General features: G+C 34.5%; 1 protein-coding gene across 2 annotated transcripts in view; it reads right to left on the bottom strand.

Moving 5' to 3' along the window:
* Positions 1 to 744: 744 nt before the first annotated feature.
* LOC146164302 (uncharacterized) overlaps positions 745 to 18780 on the bottom strand; it is a 31144-nt gene continuing 13108 nt past the window's right edge. Inside the window, exons 4-10 of one of the 2 annotated variants that reach the window (XM_083381241.1) lie at positions 15845 to 15962; positions 11532 to 11735; positions 11266 to 11407; positions 6730 to 7060; positions 3621 to 3726; positions 2965 to 3183; positions 745 to 2885 (exon numbers count right to left, since the gene is read on the bottom strand). In XM_083381241.1, the coding sequence (XP_083237367.1) occupies positions 1955 to 2885; positions 2965 to 3183; positions 3621 to 3726; positions 6730 to 7060; positions 11266 to 11407; positions 11532 to 11735; positions 15845 to 15962 (2051 nt within the window). In that variant the 3' untranslated portion in view covers positions 745 to 1954. Of the gene's footprint in view, positions 2886 to 2964; positions 3187 to 3620; positions 3727 to 6729; positions 7061 to 11265; positions 11408 to 11531; positions 11736 to 15844; positions 15963 to 18780 lie in introns of both variants that reach the window. The other variant, XM_083381240.1, reaches the window with a different exon arrangement.

Below are 18780 nucleotides of genomic sequence, written 5' to 3'. Positions count from 1 at the left end.
CGACCAATTTTTTTGCTTTTTCGGGCGACCAATTACTTCGCGATAAGCTTCGCCTAATAATTAAGTGTCAATAGGGTGTATTTACCGCCACAAGTTTAAAAGCGAAATCTTGAGGCAGTCTACGCCTCTCTGTTAGCACCTGTTGTGCATCTTGCTCCAACCAGCATAACAACATCAGGCCTAAACATCTAGCAAAACTTTCGATTTAATAGTTTACGTATTGAGCACATAATAGTGTGTTTCATATTGTTTGAAACTACAGATTTAAAGCCTGTTTTAGCAGTGATTCCTCGGACCAAGCCATGGTAAAAAATTACCGAGTAAAAGTTTGCAAAAGTATAGCAAACCATAGGCGTTAAACCATTTTTAGTCTTTAAGAGAATGATAATATTTGCTTTTGAAACACGTAAGCTGGTCAAAATGTAATAAAATGGCCATACGCATTATCTACGTAAATTCTATTTATCAAATATATGTTTCGATCATTCCCCAAAATCTACGCCATATTTGAACCCCTTTCGTATCAAAGGCATAAAGTAAGGGGGGAAGTTTTCGGCCTATATCTGTTTTTGCTTGCAGAAACCAGTTAAGGAAAAAAAATTTAGTCGACCGTTATAAATAGCGTTAATTATCAGGATTGCTTTTCCCAATTGTCGCAGACTAGATCGGGACACAATCCCCAAAGTAGCTGCTAAGGATAGGAATGACTTTACTTTCTCGAGCAACACGTTTATTGGACAGAACGACAATCAGTATACGGCAAATAACAATGCACACCAAGTGCTCGCATAAGGCTACAGCTTGTTTCTAACCAACGAGATTGCAAACCGTGCTCAAAATGCGTCCGATTCTCTCGGTATCCACCCGACGAATCATCATCAAAATGACACCTCGCAATAGCAAACGAAATCGACACAAAGATACCACGCAGCGCTGAGAAAAGGGAGGCTACGAAACTCACACAAAGTTATATCCCTGAGGGGAAACCGTGGCGTCGGGTAGCCGACCCGGACGGCAGTTCGGGCGGCCTAACACATTAGTTATGCTTCAAAGGGTTACAATGGTAACAATAATTAAATTTGTGACATTTAACGTTGCCTGTTCTATGGTTTCCTTAACTTGTTTCTGCAAGCAAAAACAGATAAGGGCCAAAAATCTCCGTTATTTAAATTTTATCCGTTAGCAAACTGCCAAAAACCTTATTTTGTTGAAATGACAATGGTGATCGATCAACAGTTAAATTATAAGTTCAATTTATTACAACCTGCCGTTAACTCTTTGAGTTTATGTTTTGATTAGCGATAAAATTTGTAAAATCTACATTTCTTTTTTCAGACTGCAAGCTTTACCAAAATGAATATATTTATTATCCAGTTTTAGTATAAAACACTTAAAAATTTGTTTGTTAATTATTAGAAGTTAAAGAGTTGTGTTGCAAGAAAATAAATTACAAAAAAATTATTTGGGTACACTGCACGGATCTGTTATGTAGTTTGATAAAGAATTGCAAAGCCAAAAGATAGAGAATCATCTTCAGTTAATATGAGACAGAGAATTAAACCAAAGCATCACCTATAAAAAGTGGGACGTAATTGTTATCATTCTGAGTTCCTAAATAGGAGCATTAGTTAGATCAGGTGTTGAACAGGTACAGCGGTGTTGATGTTGCAACGTCTTAATCAAAATGATGTCAATCTACTGGACCTATTTGACTTAGCAATGCATTGTCAAAACAATTATTATTTTCATATTTTCCAAAAAAATAATTCTTGAATTTTTAGAAATGTGTAAATAAAAAAGCATGGTATTGGAAATTTAAATATCAAGTAAATCAAGATATTATGCAAAAATAAAAATAAACTGTGCAGTATGTAACAATACTGTTATTTAAAAAAATATATTCGAATCTACAAGTCATAATGTGCCAAATAAATCTCAAACGTTTTTAATATTGCTAACTTGTTTCAGTAGTGGTATACAGAATTTCACCTTCAGGCTTGGTTCGTATTTGCCCAATACTTGTAGTACAAACCTGAACGGAATTAGTATGACATCGTTTATCAACATTCCAGGCAGACCCACCATTGGAAGTAGACAACAGCAAAGCTAATGACCCACTCTTTGGGTGCACTTTGTTTTTAGAATGACCAAAGCTTTCGTTTGGCAAAACAACATTGGTTTTAAATTGTAAGTTTGATGTAGTTTCATAACCTGTATTCAAAATACCATCACCACATTCCTCCAAAGATTCAACGAGAAGCAAGCCATTTTGTGAGGATCCTGATAGTGAAGGGGAATGTTCTACAAAATTATTTTGACTTTTTATTGCAGGTAATTTGTTTAAAACTGTTTTATTGATAACAGTCTTATGGCTGTCAAACAAATTGTTTGAGTTAAGTATTGCTGTAGTTTGGGAGCCTTCTTCGTCGCCTGGAGGAGTTGGGGTATTTGGGTGAGATACAGATAGATTACTGTTATCGTTCTCATCAAAATGGTCGCCAAACTTGTTTTGATAAGAGGATTGAGTTGTCATTTCAGCCCACACAGAAGTTGACTTCCCATTGAAACTACTTTGGTGTGGCCATATTAATGTCCTACTGTTGACTGAATCATTTAGTTCCGACTCTGTATCATTGTCAATTTCTGCTACAGACATGAAGTACGACATCTCCTCTTCATTTACTCCATCTATAGATCCTGTGACATCAACACGCGTATCAACAACTGATGAGGGTCTAACATTACTCATATCTTGTCGTTTTAAAATATGTTCTGGTTGGCTGACACTGGTTGGGCATGTTGCAGAAAAAGATTGGTTAAGTTTAACTGCTTGCGACTGAATTGTAGCACTTGAAGAAATAGGATGATTTTGCAAACTTACATCTCTATAACACAAAAATATTTAGTTATTAAAAACAATTATCCTGTTATAAAAAAACGGCATGTAATAATTTAATTATTTACTCTTTTCCCTTCAAATACTTTCGTCCAAGGGTTTTCTCAGATGCGACAAGGTGAAGACCATCAGTGGCAGCATAAAGGACAGGTACTCTAAACAAAACCTCTGGTCCTTTAGCTGATAATCCGTTCACAGCAACTTTTTCAGTGGTAATATTTGAGGAAATTGTAGAGGGAGCTTTTTTGTGTCTGCTCACAGTAGATGCTTTCGTTGCATGCTTTATTCTGCTTTTGTTTTTTGAAAAAACTTCAATTTATTTATAAAATTTTTAAAACATTTGAAAACAGGTTAAATAGATTTAAATAACAAGCATTAGGGCAAAATGTAGAACGATATTCATATATTTGAATTTTGACAAAAATGGTTGTCAAGTAACTTCAATTTGTATTATATTTTGTTGGTACTTTATACAGCAGTACAGCCCATGCCTGGAAATCAGACAGAATTTAACAATTAACACCATAAACAACCGCTTTAAAGTTTAATGAGTCCGTTTTAACAAAAATATGGCTATAGGGTTCCAATTATATGTAATTTGACAAAATGTTTTTAACTAATTATTTAAGATAAGCTTAATTTTAATTTTTTCATAAGTTACATATATATGAGACCTACTTAATATATGGCTTGAACCAACCAACAAATAAATAACAACACCAACCCTATATTGTTGTTGATGTTACTGTTTCTGTTGGCCATTCTCTTGTGATGTTCGTTCCTTTTTTGTTTATGTCGAATATGACGTAAGTTAGCCCCATTACCATGTCCTACACACATGAAAAACAAAAAATTATAAGCCGATTTTTTATGATGAATTTGTATAAAGAAAAAACTTACAAGTTATAAAGTGGTTAAGGTATGCCTTGATGGGGAAAAACTGCCTAAGACTGAATTAAAGAAAGATAGTGTAAACAAATATTAACACAATTTAAAATTTAAAAAACACCTAAAACTGTTCTATACACCATATTTAAAAACAGGGTGAATGCTAGGGTAACTTGACAGATAGTAAGCTAAAAAAAATAATTAAAAGGAGAGAAAGAATATTATTCCAAACTACAATGTGGAAATTTACGATTAAAAAATATACTACAGTAAACCATCTATGTGTTATACTATAGTGTAATCAATTAAAACGTTTTAGGAATTATATCCATAGATTAAGCTGGCACTGTTTATTAAAACACATTCTACATGTGGGGCTTGTGGACAGGTGTTTGGTGTTTATGGTGCTTGGTTTGTTCTAGCAAAACAAACAATGAATCTAAACCAAATGACAGGCCTAATCAATCTGGGAAGTTTTTTTTAACAATGTGACTTGGTGCTGTTTTCTTTGTATTAAAAAAAAATAAATGTCAAAGTAAAATAGGTTGGGTAAATTGACATCTTCCTAATAAAGACGTTTCAATATTCACTTGTATCATCGTCAGTTAATGTGACTAAAATCTAAACTGGAACGCAATTCTTTATTAGTTTGAGTTTCCCAGAGAAATCTATTAACTAGGGTTAAAGAACATTTGGTTGATAAAAAATCACAACTGTGCAAACATTTACTGCAGCATGCATATAAGAAATTGTGCTCAGAGGAATCATGTGCTCAGAGGAACTTAAGCTGGGGCCGGTAGCCCTGAGTTGAATGATAACGTATTAACACTACTATATCTGTTAAACACCTGAAGGTGCTAATTAATGCATTACAAACCATTAGAAACTCCAAATAATTAAAATAGCGTTATATGCGTTAAAGATATAACATTAGAAAAAGTGTAGTTAGTTATTTTTATAGTTTTTGTAGTCTGTTAAATTTCAGAATTGATTACTAAAAAAAAAATTGTGAACCGTGTTTTGGTACATGCACTTCACGATGAGGCCACAAAAGACTCATGTACGCTCTTGCAAAGAACTGAATGTGTTTGTTAGGCTGTTTAAATTGAATATTATCAAACTCAGTGGCATATTTTTAATATCAGTTGCGCCAAAAGTCTGAAAGCAGTTTTAAAACATCTTTCAACTACCTGTAATATCTAAATTGAACTATGGTAAATAAAATTGTCATGTTTGTGGTGATTTTAAGATTTTAGGGTTTTTGTTGTTCTGAAATGGTTGTATATCTCGCTTAATCAATTCAAGTAAAAAAAAATAATTGTGAAAATAGCATGGGAATATTTGTAAAAATAGCATGTGAAACCACAAAGCTGTTAGAGATCACTGCAAGAATATCTTTCCCCAAGAGAAACAGTTTATCACCATGCGCTATGAGAAATTGATAAAAAATATATAGTCACTTGGGGTAAAAAAACAATGCCGTCACACCTAAAGTATTTCTTTTTAATTAGTTACTTTTTTATATAAAAGTTACATTCTTAGGCTAACCAATCAGCCATGGACCATGTTCATTATTTTCTCTGAGTTAAATATGCTGGTTTAGACAAAGTTGCTAAATTCATATCTTAAAAAGTCTCGCAAGACCATAAACTTTTGTGTAATTCTTATACAACCAAATAGAGGAATCAGGAGGCAATGTATAAAGACAAATTGCATTGGATTCTCGACAAGCTTTTACACAACCGTGCTTTATCAGGCCAAACTATAAATGAAAAGAATTAAAATGCACCTAAAAGCACAAGCACAAGTGAAAGGTGATACAAATGGTAACGTCTAACATATACCTGACACATGCTCACAAAAACATGTTGCTGACGTAAAAACAATTATAACATAAGGTCCAAACTTAAGGTCTGCACTTCAAAGAACGCTGGGAGTAGCAAAGCATGCTCAGAGGTGTATTATGACTTAAAGCCCAAATCTAGTTGAGCCCGACATTGATGGGTGTCAAACTTTTTATTATGTTTCGTTCGACTGTGAGCGTCTCTTGGGTACCCTTTCTTACTTTTTTGATCACCGAAACTCTTAAGGTATTTTATTCTGTGTGATCCTTGGTTGAAATATTTCGCTTATACAACCAAGTTTATAGCAATGGCTTTTATTCCGCGTTGTCTCATAACATTTATCTATTAAAGAAACACTGCCCGAAAGTATAACTCAATATGAAGTATGTACCCATGCCAAAGCTGCTACGGACCAAAAATGAATGAAATGCCAGGTAACATCAGTGCCAGAAGACAGTGAAACTTCTTTTGAAGAAACTATTCAGTCCTAAACAGGGACCTGACATTTTATTCCTATACCGATATTTCCAACAAAATCTATCGCGATTCGATAACAAATGAAGGCATTGCTATGTGCAAATAGGCAAAAAAGATTAAATTGAAACTTCTATAGGGTTATTCTTTTCAGTTAAACCGAAACTTGGTTTAACATTAATAAATTAGTTACCTTGAGTTATGAGATGTTCACCTTCTATAAATTTACCTATTTAAAGTAAAAAAATAAATATAAAAATAAAATTGCATTTGTAGCATTCAAGAGGTCACACTCTTACAGTATGCATGGCACATTTGTTGTCAATAGATTTCCCTAAAGTAAAAAAACACTAAAAACAGGAAAAAATGCATATAAATAGTAAAAGTTCGTAAAAAAAATGATTTTATAGCCTGGTGCCAAAACAGCTTCAATCACTGTGTAGTAGATTGTAGCTTGTTTCTATTTGCGATCAAAAACTAAAAAAAAGTTCCTTTGCGAGGAAATAAATTGACGCAACAAAATTTTAGATTCAACTGTCCTATTGTTAAGGCCGCATCGTGTAAAATCAGAATATCAAGCATATTAAAAAAAAGAAAATAAAGATTTTCTTAGCTTTAAATACTCACTGTTGGCAATTGAAATTGTTGAAGTGCCACATATTAGCCAATTTCTTAGTCTTCTCCAATGATCATTAAAATATATAAAAGTCACAATGGGATAAAGAGCAGAGAAGCAAAATAGCATCCAAACTAGTGCAGTTTGGTAGTAGAATTGTGTGTGATTATCATTTGCATTTGAAGGAATGTAATTTGTGCTATTTACAGAATGGTATGCAAATGATACACTCAGCTGGGTCAAAACATCAACTGTGATGTATGGAACTTTAAACAACAAAAACATCAAGATAAGCAGAGTGACATATTGTGTGCATCTTGCCTCTTTCAAGAGAGCAGATTCCTGAAAGTACAAAAGTTTAGACTTATTTTGAGAAGGTAAAAAAAAAGGAAGTTTGAGCAGAATCTTTTCAACAAATCAGTAATAAAAATAAAATATTTTGATTTTTGAATATAAACTTGAGCTGTAAAGTCATTTTTAAAATACCAGTTTAAAATACAAAGTAGCAAAAGTGTAATATAAAACAAAATGAAAAGTAATATAAAACAAATGAAAGCCCTACTGAGAAAAAATCATATCGAAAAAAACAGAGGCGTTAGTTACATCACCAATAAAAAGATAAGTAGATTAACAAAACCTAAATTTTACCATAAACATGGTAAACCCAGAGATAAAAAAAAACAAACAAGACACAGCGGTTCTCAACCAGTGGGCCATGGCTCACTGGTGGGCCATAAGAACATTTAAGGTGGGCCACAGACCAATTTAAAAAAGCTAGATTTGGTTTCATTTGTGTCACTTATATTTAATTTTACAGGAATAATGGCTTGGGGAGGAATAAAAAAGGAATGTAAATTTATTGTTCAGCCGCAAGTATCTCACTAATTAATGCACGGTTGAATAAATAATCTGTTGTGAAATATGTTCTGCTGTGTTTCAAAAAAACCTTTTTTGGTTTTTTTTTTCTTTCATAAAACTATTGGGCCACAGAATTTTTTTGCAACGTAAATGAGGCACGAAAGAAAAAAGGTTGAGAACCACTGTATTAGCATGAGAACTTGTTATATAATCCAAAATTTACAATAAAATGTTTTCATTTTTGATATGTATATAACTATTGGGAGATATTTGTGGATCAGTCAGAATGGTAGTAAGTTGCAAAGAAAGACACAATCAATGTATCTGAAGGCGCTCCTTAAAAAAGCAAGCAAGAGCAGTTGCAATAAAATTTCTCTCATGACAAAAAAACTTTTTTCATAAGAGAGAGACGGAGTGTTGAGCATGCATCTCAGCAGGGCTGCGGAGTCGGGACTCGGGGAGTCGGTTTGTTTTTGCTGGAGTCTGACTCGGGACCTTGTAAAACTACCCAAGTCCCAAGTCCGACATGCGCAGGCGCAGTACCGAATTTTAAAACTGATATAGCCGCCAAATGGAAATTATAAAGGTGGAATTTTATATGGCGGAATATTTTCCAACCATGTATTGTGCGTGAATGAATTATATGACATCCCTTTAAGTGGATTGCTGAATATCCACGTTATTTTAGTTACGTAAATTGGTGAAATACAGGCTGTAGAGTCCGGGCCGAACAAAATCTCACATTTGGCCGGAGTCGGACTCAGGTTATTTTTTTTCACATAATCACTATTTTGCAAGGATTGATATAAAGCTTTCAGTACCCCATGTTTACTTCACTTTCAGTACCCCTATGTTCACTAAATTTCAAAAAGTGTCAAAATTTATTTTTTCGAGCTACAAACAAACAAAAAGGGGTCAAATGAGGTTTACACCAGCTACGGACTAACAAAGAAGATCCTAAATAAGTTTTATTAGAGTTACGTACAAACAAAAAGTGTACAAATAGTATTTACGAGCATAAAAACAAATATAAAAGTGACCGACTTATGCAAATAAAAAGAGCAAAATTGTTTTATTTAAGCAACTAACAAAAAAATTCCTATTTTTAAGCTTACATGTAACAAAAAAGTGCTCAAATTAATTTACCTCAAGCTGCATGCCTAAATTAGTGTTTACGAGCTTACATACAAACTAAAAAGTGCCCAAATTATATTTATTCGTCCTACATAACAACAACCACAAAGTGCCTCAATTTCTATTATGGGCATTGTTCTTTCCATGTGTTGATTTTATTTTATACTTGACAAAATAGCTGGCGGTTTCAAGGTTAAATAGAGTATTTACCAGTATATTCACAACTCCAAGTGGCGTTGTCCTGGCAATGAATTAATTACTGCTGCTGTAAGAGTAATAATTTGAAAATTTGCATGGTTAAACAAAGTGTCCATCGAGCTATTTACCAATATTGCATTATGTTGTGCCATAAATTGGCCAGTTTTGTGTTATAGTCAATGATTACAAAAAATGTGGCATTTTAAGTATCCAATCTCTTTGTCACGTACACAGAAAACTCAGTGGGATTACTCTAACAATAATTAATTGTTCACCGGCAAGACTAATTGTTCACTAGGCCCAGTGAGAAACCTATTTAAGCTATACCTCCTTGTGTAAAATTGACGATTTATCTGCTGGCATGTACTATCAGTTGCCTGGCATATTTAATAGAAAATGTTGACGCATAAAATGCTTATTTCGTCGTAAAACGCTCAACAATTCATAAATATGATTCACATGTCCGGCAAAAAAGAAGTACACAATTGGTAAATATGATTTTTTATCATGTGATGTGTTTTAGATTTTGCAGTGGAATACAGATTCTCAGTGCCAAATTGTTATCCGGTTAGTTTAATCGCAACTGGCCTCCCACAGATCTTGCCCTTAAAATTGCACCATGTTAAGGATGAGGGTAGTATAAAGTAATCTATAATATTGCTTTATGGTTGTGTTTTAGTTCTACTATACTACAAAAGTGGCTGTTAATTACTAATATGCTGCAAAAATACAAAGTTACTACTGATGCATTACCATTACTTGGCAATTTCGCTGTGGCGTTAAATTGTAGTGTACACTGTGCCAGAGGCCAGCATGTTTTATAAGACAACATTTAAGTAAATGACCAAAATTTTCGAACATTTAATTAACATTTATCGCCAGTAATTGGTTGCCAAAAAAATGATGACAAATTGAAACCAAAAAAAAACATTGTTGTGTTTTAGTTTAATGTCGTTCTACTCTTCTCCAAACAGGATCTATTAACTAAGCAGTCTAATAGTATGCTTCCAAAAATAAAAGTATTTCTGGCACTATGTCAGTAATGCACTACTATTACTTGACAATTACATTATTACCACTTGAATATTATGAACATCAACTGAGTTATAGTTACAGGCAGGCAAACTACGCAACAAGTTTTCTTATTTATATACAGTATATATTGATTTTTTGTGTCAGACAATTTTTAGAGAATTTACCATTTAGGTGAATTCACATACTTTTCTTGAAAGCAAAGGAAAGACAGATATGTTATGGCTAAACGGTTATTAAAATGAATGGTTGATAGAGAGCCATGGTGTTGCCAGATGATATGCTGCTTTATATTTACAGTGTTAGTGTTAGCAGACTGAAAGAAAGTCAAGACTCAAAATTTTTAGGTTTAGACCTAACAAATTCAATTTTCATTTTTTTTCGCAATTTTGACTGGTGGTGAATATTGCAAACAACATATCATCGCTTAACCAAAAAAAACTGGACAGTAAACCTTCCTAAAGCAGAAACAACTCATAGATGCTGACTTTTGTTTTCAAACAGGGTGTCAAAATTTTTCACCAAATATGACATGACAAAATGATATGATTTTGGGGGTGTTTAATACTTTTATTTTTATTGCAATATTGCAGGTATATTGCTGAAATGACAAGTTCCTTTGAATAAAGTGAAATATATATACATTTATATGTATTTTACTTCTATATAGCTTAATAATTAAAACGTTGTGCTTTGCTTCTGAGGGATGAACATATAGACATAGCAGCAATTGTTAGACTTGCTGATATTAAAGTAAACACAGAATCTTACCAAACGGACCTAAAACATCCAAAAACCAGTTGAAGTGAAAATTAGATTACTGTTAAAACCACAGAAAAAATATTTTGTAAACACTGCCTAAATTTTACATAGTCAAACATACTGTAAAAATACACTAAACTTTGGCTTAATCACTATTTCTACTATGTTATATCATGTCAGAGTGAGTTTGTACAAGCCACATATTTTTACTGCCTTCAATGCAATAGAATCTGTGACCATTTAAAACTAAAAATCACTTTGACTAAATAAGGGACTATAACGACTAAACTTGGCTAAACCCACTAGCAATCTCATAAAGAGTGATTGCAAATGTTCATTAAACAGTCAGTTCCAAGTATTGTTGTTAGGGTTACTTTACTAATAAACTAACTTTAAAAAAATAAAATGATGACAACTAAAATAACATGATGGTAACACTTAAAAATGTTAAGTTACTTTGATGACATCCTTAAAATGCCACTACAGTCCAGCACACCTGTACACCATTCAGATTGGCCTATTATTTCTAATATGGATTTGTATGAAACTTGATTTAAAAATACCTGAAATAAACAATCTGCAAACTGTGTATTGTTGGAAGATACCAAATTCTTCCTTTCCTTAATAGATCTCAAGATAATTAAACATAGAAATACCATTGCAGCAAGAAATGGAATCGCAAAACATAGAGCAATTGTCAGCGAACTGTAAGAATTGCATAACCAGTAAATATGCATAGATATAGATCAAAGAATTCAATAGTTAAAAATAATTGTAAATCAATAGTTAAGTTATAGATAACCTATTTTTAAGTATACACATAACACACGTGAACACAATGGTTGTTCCCTCAACCAGACCACATAAACACCGTTCCATGAAAGCACGGGCTGTTACACCAAGCATTTGATTTTGAAACATAATGGGCAGAGCAAAAAGAAAACCATGAATCCATGTATACAGTACTATGTAGTTAGCCCTGTGTACACTGGACTGGGTGTGATAGTTTGACACATCCTTAACAGCAATGTACCTTAAATAAAAATACTACAAGTAGGTGAAAAAATATATTTTAAACATTAAGAATATTTATGTATAAACTTTTCATTGAAAAATATTTTTGCAGCTTTTCATCATTGCATGTGTAACACTACTTATTAGTAGGTGTTACGTGTGCATTAACATCCAGATACATATCATTCTTCAAATAACCAATTGTGTATTCTAATAATTATGTAGTTTCGCGCTTTCTTGAGTTTAGGAAAAGTTTTCGTATTTCGAAGTGATCAATTGTATTATTTCATGATTTTATAATTTGCGTAAAGTTAAGATTTTGCCTATTTTTCTATATACTTATTTTCACTGTGTTTCAATCTGACTTTCGGCCATCATTTGTGCGAACATCTACATGCTTGAGCGTTAGACGTAATATGATCCGCTCCCTTTTTTTGTCAGTATTTTAGTCCCCTTTTCAAACCAACAGACGCTTGGAATAACAGTTACTTATAGATTTTCTCAAATGAACCGTTATGTAAAAATGTTTGAATTGACGGTTGGTCACCGACGTAGCGATTGGTCATCGAGTGTTAAAAACGGTTGGTCTTTTAGCCGTTGGTAAATAAAGTTTGTTATTCCCATTGTTAACGGATGTTTTTAGTGCTTGTTGTGAACGGCCATTTCTGAAGAAACCGTTATTTTAGTTTGTAACGTTATTATGGAAAAAACGTTAGTTCTGGTGTATATATGTGTGAAATATCCTGTGTGTAGGCAGTTATTGTAAAAAGTTACTGTTAAATGAGTTTCGCGGTTTGAGGTTATGATTTCATTTAGCGATAGTTAACTTTGTTTAAATCGATGTTATTGACTAAGCTGTGCGATGCTTAATAAATTCATATACTGGGTTAAATGTTGTGTTTGTCAGGTTAATTTTTATCAGTACTAATTCAGTCTAAAAACCTGACTAAGAACTCACTTACGGCTTTAATAAAGTATCTTGATAATAATTAACTTATTTGTGATAGAGCCGTAACAGTAGGAGTGATCCAAATAGAATCTCAAGGAATTCTAGAATAATTTGTTTCAAATTTAGGATACCAAATCCACGAATCTAGAATATTTAATCCTAATATGAATTTGAATTTTTTGTGATTATTCAAAATACACCTTTTAGTGACAAAACAGCAATGAATCACAAAACCATTATGCTAACATATGTACTGTATATTGTAATCCAAAATTAAATTGCAAATAATTAACATTTTCAAACAACAATTAACATTTAAACAAGTTGTTCAAATTGTAGTGCATAACTACACAAAAAACAAAACAAAAACATAATAGCAAAACCAGGCTGTTGCGCAAACTTAATTGTTTTCACATATAACGAGTGAAGTGCAAAACAATGCACTGTTCACAGCCGATAACCAATAACATTCCATTGACACTTAATCATAAGATAAAGGTTTATCAGCAAGTAATTGGACTCCCTAAAAAACATTGATCCCACACTAATTGGCTTTGTTTAAAGCAAGCACAATCATTGTTGCGCTACAGCAACAGACTGTAATCCAAAACATGTCTCTCACATATGTACTCTTGAGAGCAACTTTTGGCAATAAAACGAATAAGTAATATAGGTTTCAATTAGACGATATGAACGGCTAAATCAGTGTTCCCGCTAAGCGCATTTTTTTTTGGCATTTGCGCAAAATTTTGGGCACTTGCGTACTTTTGTGAAAAAAGTGCGCAAGCAAAAAAAAAATAAGAGTTGTTTTTTTACTTAAATTCAACCTCCAGTCATCTGCTTAAGCCCACTTTATCACTATTTTGCAAAGATTATTACATATAATACCCTATGTACCCCATTTTTGCTTCACTAAGTTTCGAAAAAGTGCCCAAATTTATTTTAGTTGAGCTACGTATGAACAAAAAAGTGACAAAATTTATATTATTTGAGCTATGTACGGCCAAAAAAGTGCCCAAATCAGTTTTATTTTAGCTCTGTACGGACAGAAAAGTGCCCAAATTAGTCTTGTTCGAGCTACGTATGACCAAAAAAGTGCCTAAATCAGTTTTCTTTTAGCTACGTACAACCAAAAAAGTGCCAAAATTAGTTTTATCCGAGCTACGCACGGACAAAAAAGTGCCCTAATCAGTTTTATTTAAGCTACGTACGGACAAAAAAGTGCCCAAATTAGTTTTATTCGAGCTACGTACGGAACAAAAAGTGCCCAATTTTGGGCTTAGTTTGTCTAAACAAGGTAGTGCAGTTGGCTGGAATCTAAGTTTTGCATAGAGGTTAGACACCAGGCCATGGTTCTCAGTAACTGGAATTTTTTGCGATACGCGCGAATCTTTCGTTTTTCAACTTTATTTTATTCCTAATTTGGAGATATTTTTAGCTCAAGGTATCTGTGTTTTGCACTGTATGTTTTGTGTTATAGGAAAGTACTTGCTTTTTTCAAACAAATTTATTACAATTACCTGCGATATGCTTTTATTTGCAATAATGAATTTTTCATGCTGTTTTTTAATGCTTAAAAGGATAGGACTTTCCGAAGATAAAACTTTTATCCTCATTTTTTTGGTAAAACAGTGTACAATACAAATTACAATATACCCCGAAAAAGGAAAGTTGCGTGTTGTGTCAACTAAAGAAGTCACAGGTTCGGTGGTTACACAGCGCTACGCTTAACTAAGTCCTCACCACAAACTACCAAGCAAAATCGTGTCTCAAGCGAGCGCAATAGTGCAAATAAAGAAATTTAATTTTATGTCTGGGAGAAATTAATTAAGATTATTGCGACGCCTCTCGTTCTCTCTCGCACATATTACCTCCTCCTCTCAGGGGCGTATCCAGAAATCCAAAAAGGGGGGGGTCCCGAATTTTCAACTTCGGGAATTCCCCGTTTTTCCGTCTGACGTAAATGACGTCATAAAATATTGACAGATATGACGTCATAAAACAGCGATTGTAATGACGTCATAATTAATAAAAAAATCACCAGAAACAGCCAATTAACGTCCAGCAAAAGCAAACTTTTAGACGCAAAACACAACGTCACACGTACATCGTTGACACTCCTGCCAGGCGCCAGCTGCGAAACCGCTTAATGTACAATCGTTAACTTCCGGAGAAAAACTAAAACAAGTCCGTGAAATATATGTGATCGATTTTGGTAAATCCATTTAACGGACTACGCTAAATTAAAAGCACGTCTTTCGCCACCTGCAATACTAAACGAAGATCGCTTTTCCCCGGTGTTATTTCATTAGCGCAACATCTGCAAAAACGCCACTTCAATAGTTACTAGATTAACTGAGTACACACGTGGGGAGCGAAGCGAGCGCAATTTTTTTGGGGGGGGAAAATGGCATTGTTTAAAATTTCTTGCAAGTTTTTATTACATTGCCGAAAATAAAAATAAAAGAAATATTGAAAAATATATGTCCAATATTTTTGAATACGTTTTCCGTTTGGCCGCGAGGCACTTGGCAGCCTTCCACGGCGCAACGGTAGAGCAGCGCTAATCTAGTTCAATAGACAGCATCAAACTGTAAAAAGCGGACGTAAAAAGAACATTCGCGCGAAGCGCAAAAATTCTTAGCACTTGCGTAGTTAAAATACTCAAAAAGTATTTAAAATGGACTCGTGTATAGTTTGTTAAAGAGGCAGCGGGCCCAATTAATTACAGCAACCGCTTGATTGACTGTTATTAATTGTCGAACACCCACTTGTTCATCAGCCAACCCGAACGAATAACGAAAGGCGAAAGACAAAAAAATATCCTACATTTACGGTCGACCAAACAAGAAACGAAAAAGGCGTTTTGCCTTTGATTTTGGTTTCGCTTTAGCAAGACGTGTGACCCAATTACACTGAGAAAGGTCCGAACCCCCCCCCCCCAAATTAACAGACTGAAAATAGTGAAGACCAAAAAATAAAGGTCTCTGCGCAAAATTTTGGGCAGTTGCGCACATGGTAAAAAATTAGCGGGAACACTGGGCTAAATTGTATTCAAATTCGATTTGGATTTCAATCTAAGGATCTAATATTTTACTTTTTTCCTACTGATTAGCTATAATTTTGACAGTTTTGCTCTATTTCCCTTTCTTGTTTTTTTAAAGCATTTTTTTACACACCTGTCCATAGCCATGGCAGCTAATGTAAGCATGACACCAACATTGTGCATTTGTATAAAAGAGGCATTAAATCCTTTCAAGAAATCTCCGAATATCCATTTCTGCTCTACAGAAAACCCTGAATAAAAAGGAAAAAACACAAAAACAAAAAATGTTGTTAGTATTTTTACAGAAAGACAACTAAAAATGTTTTTTGTTATTTTAATATTTTCTGTAGCTTAACGGTCATGTTTTAAACAAGCTTAAATACAGTCAACCTATGTGTAGTCGAAGTGTTTCTTATCACATTCATAAGCAAATTTTAGTTATACCTTAAACTAGGGGTGGGCGACATACAGCCCACGGACTGGACCAAGCCCGCAACAGGAATTTGAGCGGCCCGCAGACAGTTTCCCGTTTTACATGACAATGTTGCCTGCAGCCACAATCCCCCACTACATACTTACTACGTTAAATAATAGTGATTGTTATTTATTCTTTAGTTGTCTGTCTTACATCTCCACATTCACGTTACAATACGAATGTTTTGTTTACTATCCTACATAACAATAACCCGACGTAACAATGGTTTTGGAATTGGCTTTGTTTCTTCAATTGCTGTTTGCCGTTCACTTGCTAAATAAGGTTGAGAGGTAAGCTGTGCTGTACCTTGCCTAAGTAACTAATTATTGGAATTTGTGTTTAGAGATTCGATGTCCAAGTACGTTTTTGCTCAAGTCAGCATGAAAGCTGCAGGTTTATTGTGCAACGAAAGTGTTGCCGTATTTAAACAATACAACATACAATAGCCTCCATTATGCGACAAAACAACCAGGCTATGGCAGTAGTTTATCAGCAGCGGAACGGCAAACAAGAGCAACAGCACTGGACAGTAAACTTGTGAACCACCAGAATGTATTCGTAAAATCCAAAAAAGCCCAGAAAACTGCTACTTATGCCGGCTTTGAGGTCGCATACAACATTGCTAAACATAGCAAATCGTTCTGCGATGGTGAATTTGTCAAAATTTGCATGCTGCTCAATGTAGCTGATCTACTCTGTCCAGAACAAAGAAAGAAGTTTGAAGAAGTCAGTTTGTTGAGAAGAACTGTGGCTCGCCGCATTGAAGCAATTGGTTAAAATCTGACATCACAACTGAAAGGACATGCACCTTCATTTCAGCTGTTTTCCTTGGCATTGGATGAAAGCACTGACATTGATACGGCACCGTTGCTCATCTTTGTACGAGGTATTTGAGAAAACTTTAAAATAACAGAAGAATTGCTCTCAATGGAATCAATGAAAGGCACTACTACTGGAAAGATTATTGTGAATGCGGAAAAATGCCTTGCATACGATACAACTACGATGACAAAAACTGGCCAGTGTGACTACTGATGGTTGTCCATCTTTGACAGGAAAGAATGTTGGTCTACTGAAGAGAATGGGTGACCGTGTTACAGAGGTTGATTGCTCCAGGAAGCTAATATTTCTACATTGCATAATACACCAGGAAGTTTTTTGTAAAAGTGTGCTTAACATGAAAAATGTGTTTCATTAGGGCGAGAGGGCTAAATCACATACAGTTTATCACACTTCTCGAAAGTTGCGGCTCGGATGACAGTGATATTTTGTATCATACTTAGTACAATCAGGCGTGTAGCGTGACCGTTTCAAAGGGGGGTGTCCCGAATTTTCAACTTAGGGATTCCCTCTATTTTCAGTCCAACGTTCATAAATAAAGACGTCATAAAACAGTGACGGGTGAAACGTCATAAAATAGTGATTGTAATTGTTACGTGTTCACTTACACATTAAACACCTAAATTAATTAATTGTCATAAGCCAAATCTTAGAGTTCATATTAATATTAAGTTATATTACGATTTGATAAATAGGGTTTTAGTATACGTGTTACAGCTTTCGTTTGCCAAACATTTTCTTTAGATAATTCCATTTTTGATGATGCAATGTTTCATTTTGTTGTGCGGTTAAAGCAATCTGTCGACTTAATTACAAAATTCCTGTTTTTGGTGTGTCCGTTCGCCACGTTTCTAGCCTATCATTTAACCTCTAATCTCTCAATCTATAAATAGTCCGTCGTGCGGGCGGTGATAAACACGCCTTACGGTCGCCGCTAATTGGCCTCAAGGCCAAATATGACGTGTAACTTTCTCGCTTTTTATGCCGTGTCTTAGAGGTATTTTCGCGCACTCTTTGCACAGCCTTTTCGAGCAGTCCGCCCAGTCTTAAGCCGACAGTCGCCGTAATAGGCGGTGGCTGTCTGTTGCTCTGTCGCACATTAACTTTGAAACAATATGCGTTCATTAATGCTTTTTGATTACGTTTTAATTCACTTTGTAATAATATACTTTTAATTGGTATTTCAGTTGTGGTTTTGACAGGTAGCATATCTGACCAGAAACCTTTGCAAACAACAAGAACTCACGCGGTTGCGTCTTGCCGGACAGCTGTTTGGGGTTGGGCATCTCCCCCAATACACAAGTCGCGTTGGGGCGTAACAGTAATGACTTCATAAAACATTTGAATCAGAAACAACTAACGTCCAGCAAATGCGAACATGTACGTCGTCTAAACTCCTGCCAGGCGAAAAACTAAACCAAGATCGTAAAATATGTGTGATTGATTTTCCCAGGTGTTATTATGCCACAATTAGCGCGGCATCTGCGCCGAGCTGTGTAGCAAGTTAGCTAAAATACAAGCTGCGGTTGCGGGGAAATAAGTTGTGTCAACTGCACACCAAACATGTGGTCTTAGAATATGCTTATAGAGAATAATTTTGCGTTAACTATCATAACTTGAAAAAGGGCGACTTTGAAATGCGCCCACCTTTTAAGAATCTGCTTCAGTTAAAGCTTCAAAAAATCTGTTACCAATATCGAATATTAGAGCAGACAGCAAACAGAGAGGAACATTAGCTGCACCTAACTTTGATC

This window comes from Ascidiella aspersa, chromosome 2 (genome assembly GCF_963924565.1).
Source record: "Ascidiella aspersa chromosome 2, kaAscAspe10.2, whole genome shotgun sequence".
Classification (NCBI taxonomy): domain Eukaryota; kingdom Metazoa; phylum Chordata; class Ascidiacea; order Phlebobranchia; family Ascidiidae; genus Ascidiella; species Ascidiella aspersa.
Note: the sequence above shows the minus strand (reverse complement) of the source record. Positions and strands in the feature narration are given on the sequence as shown.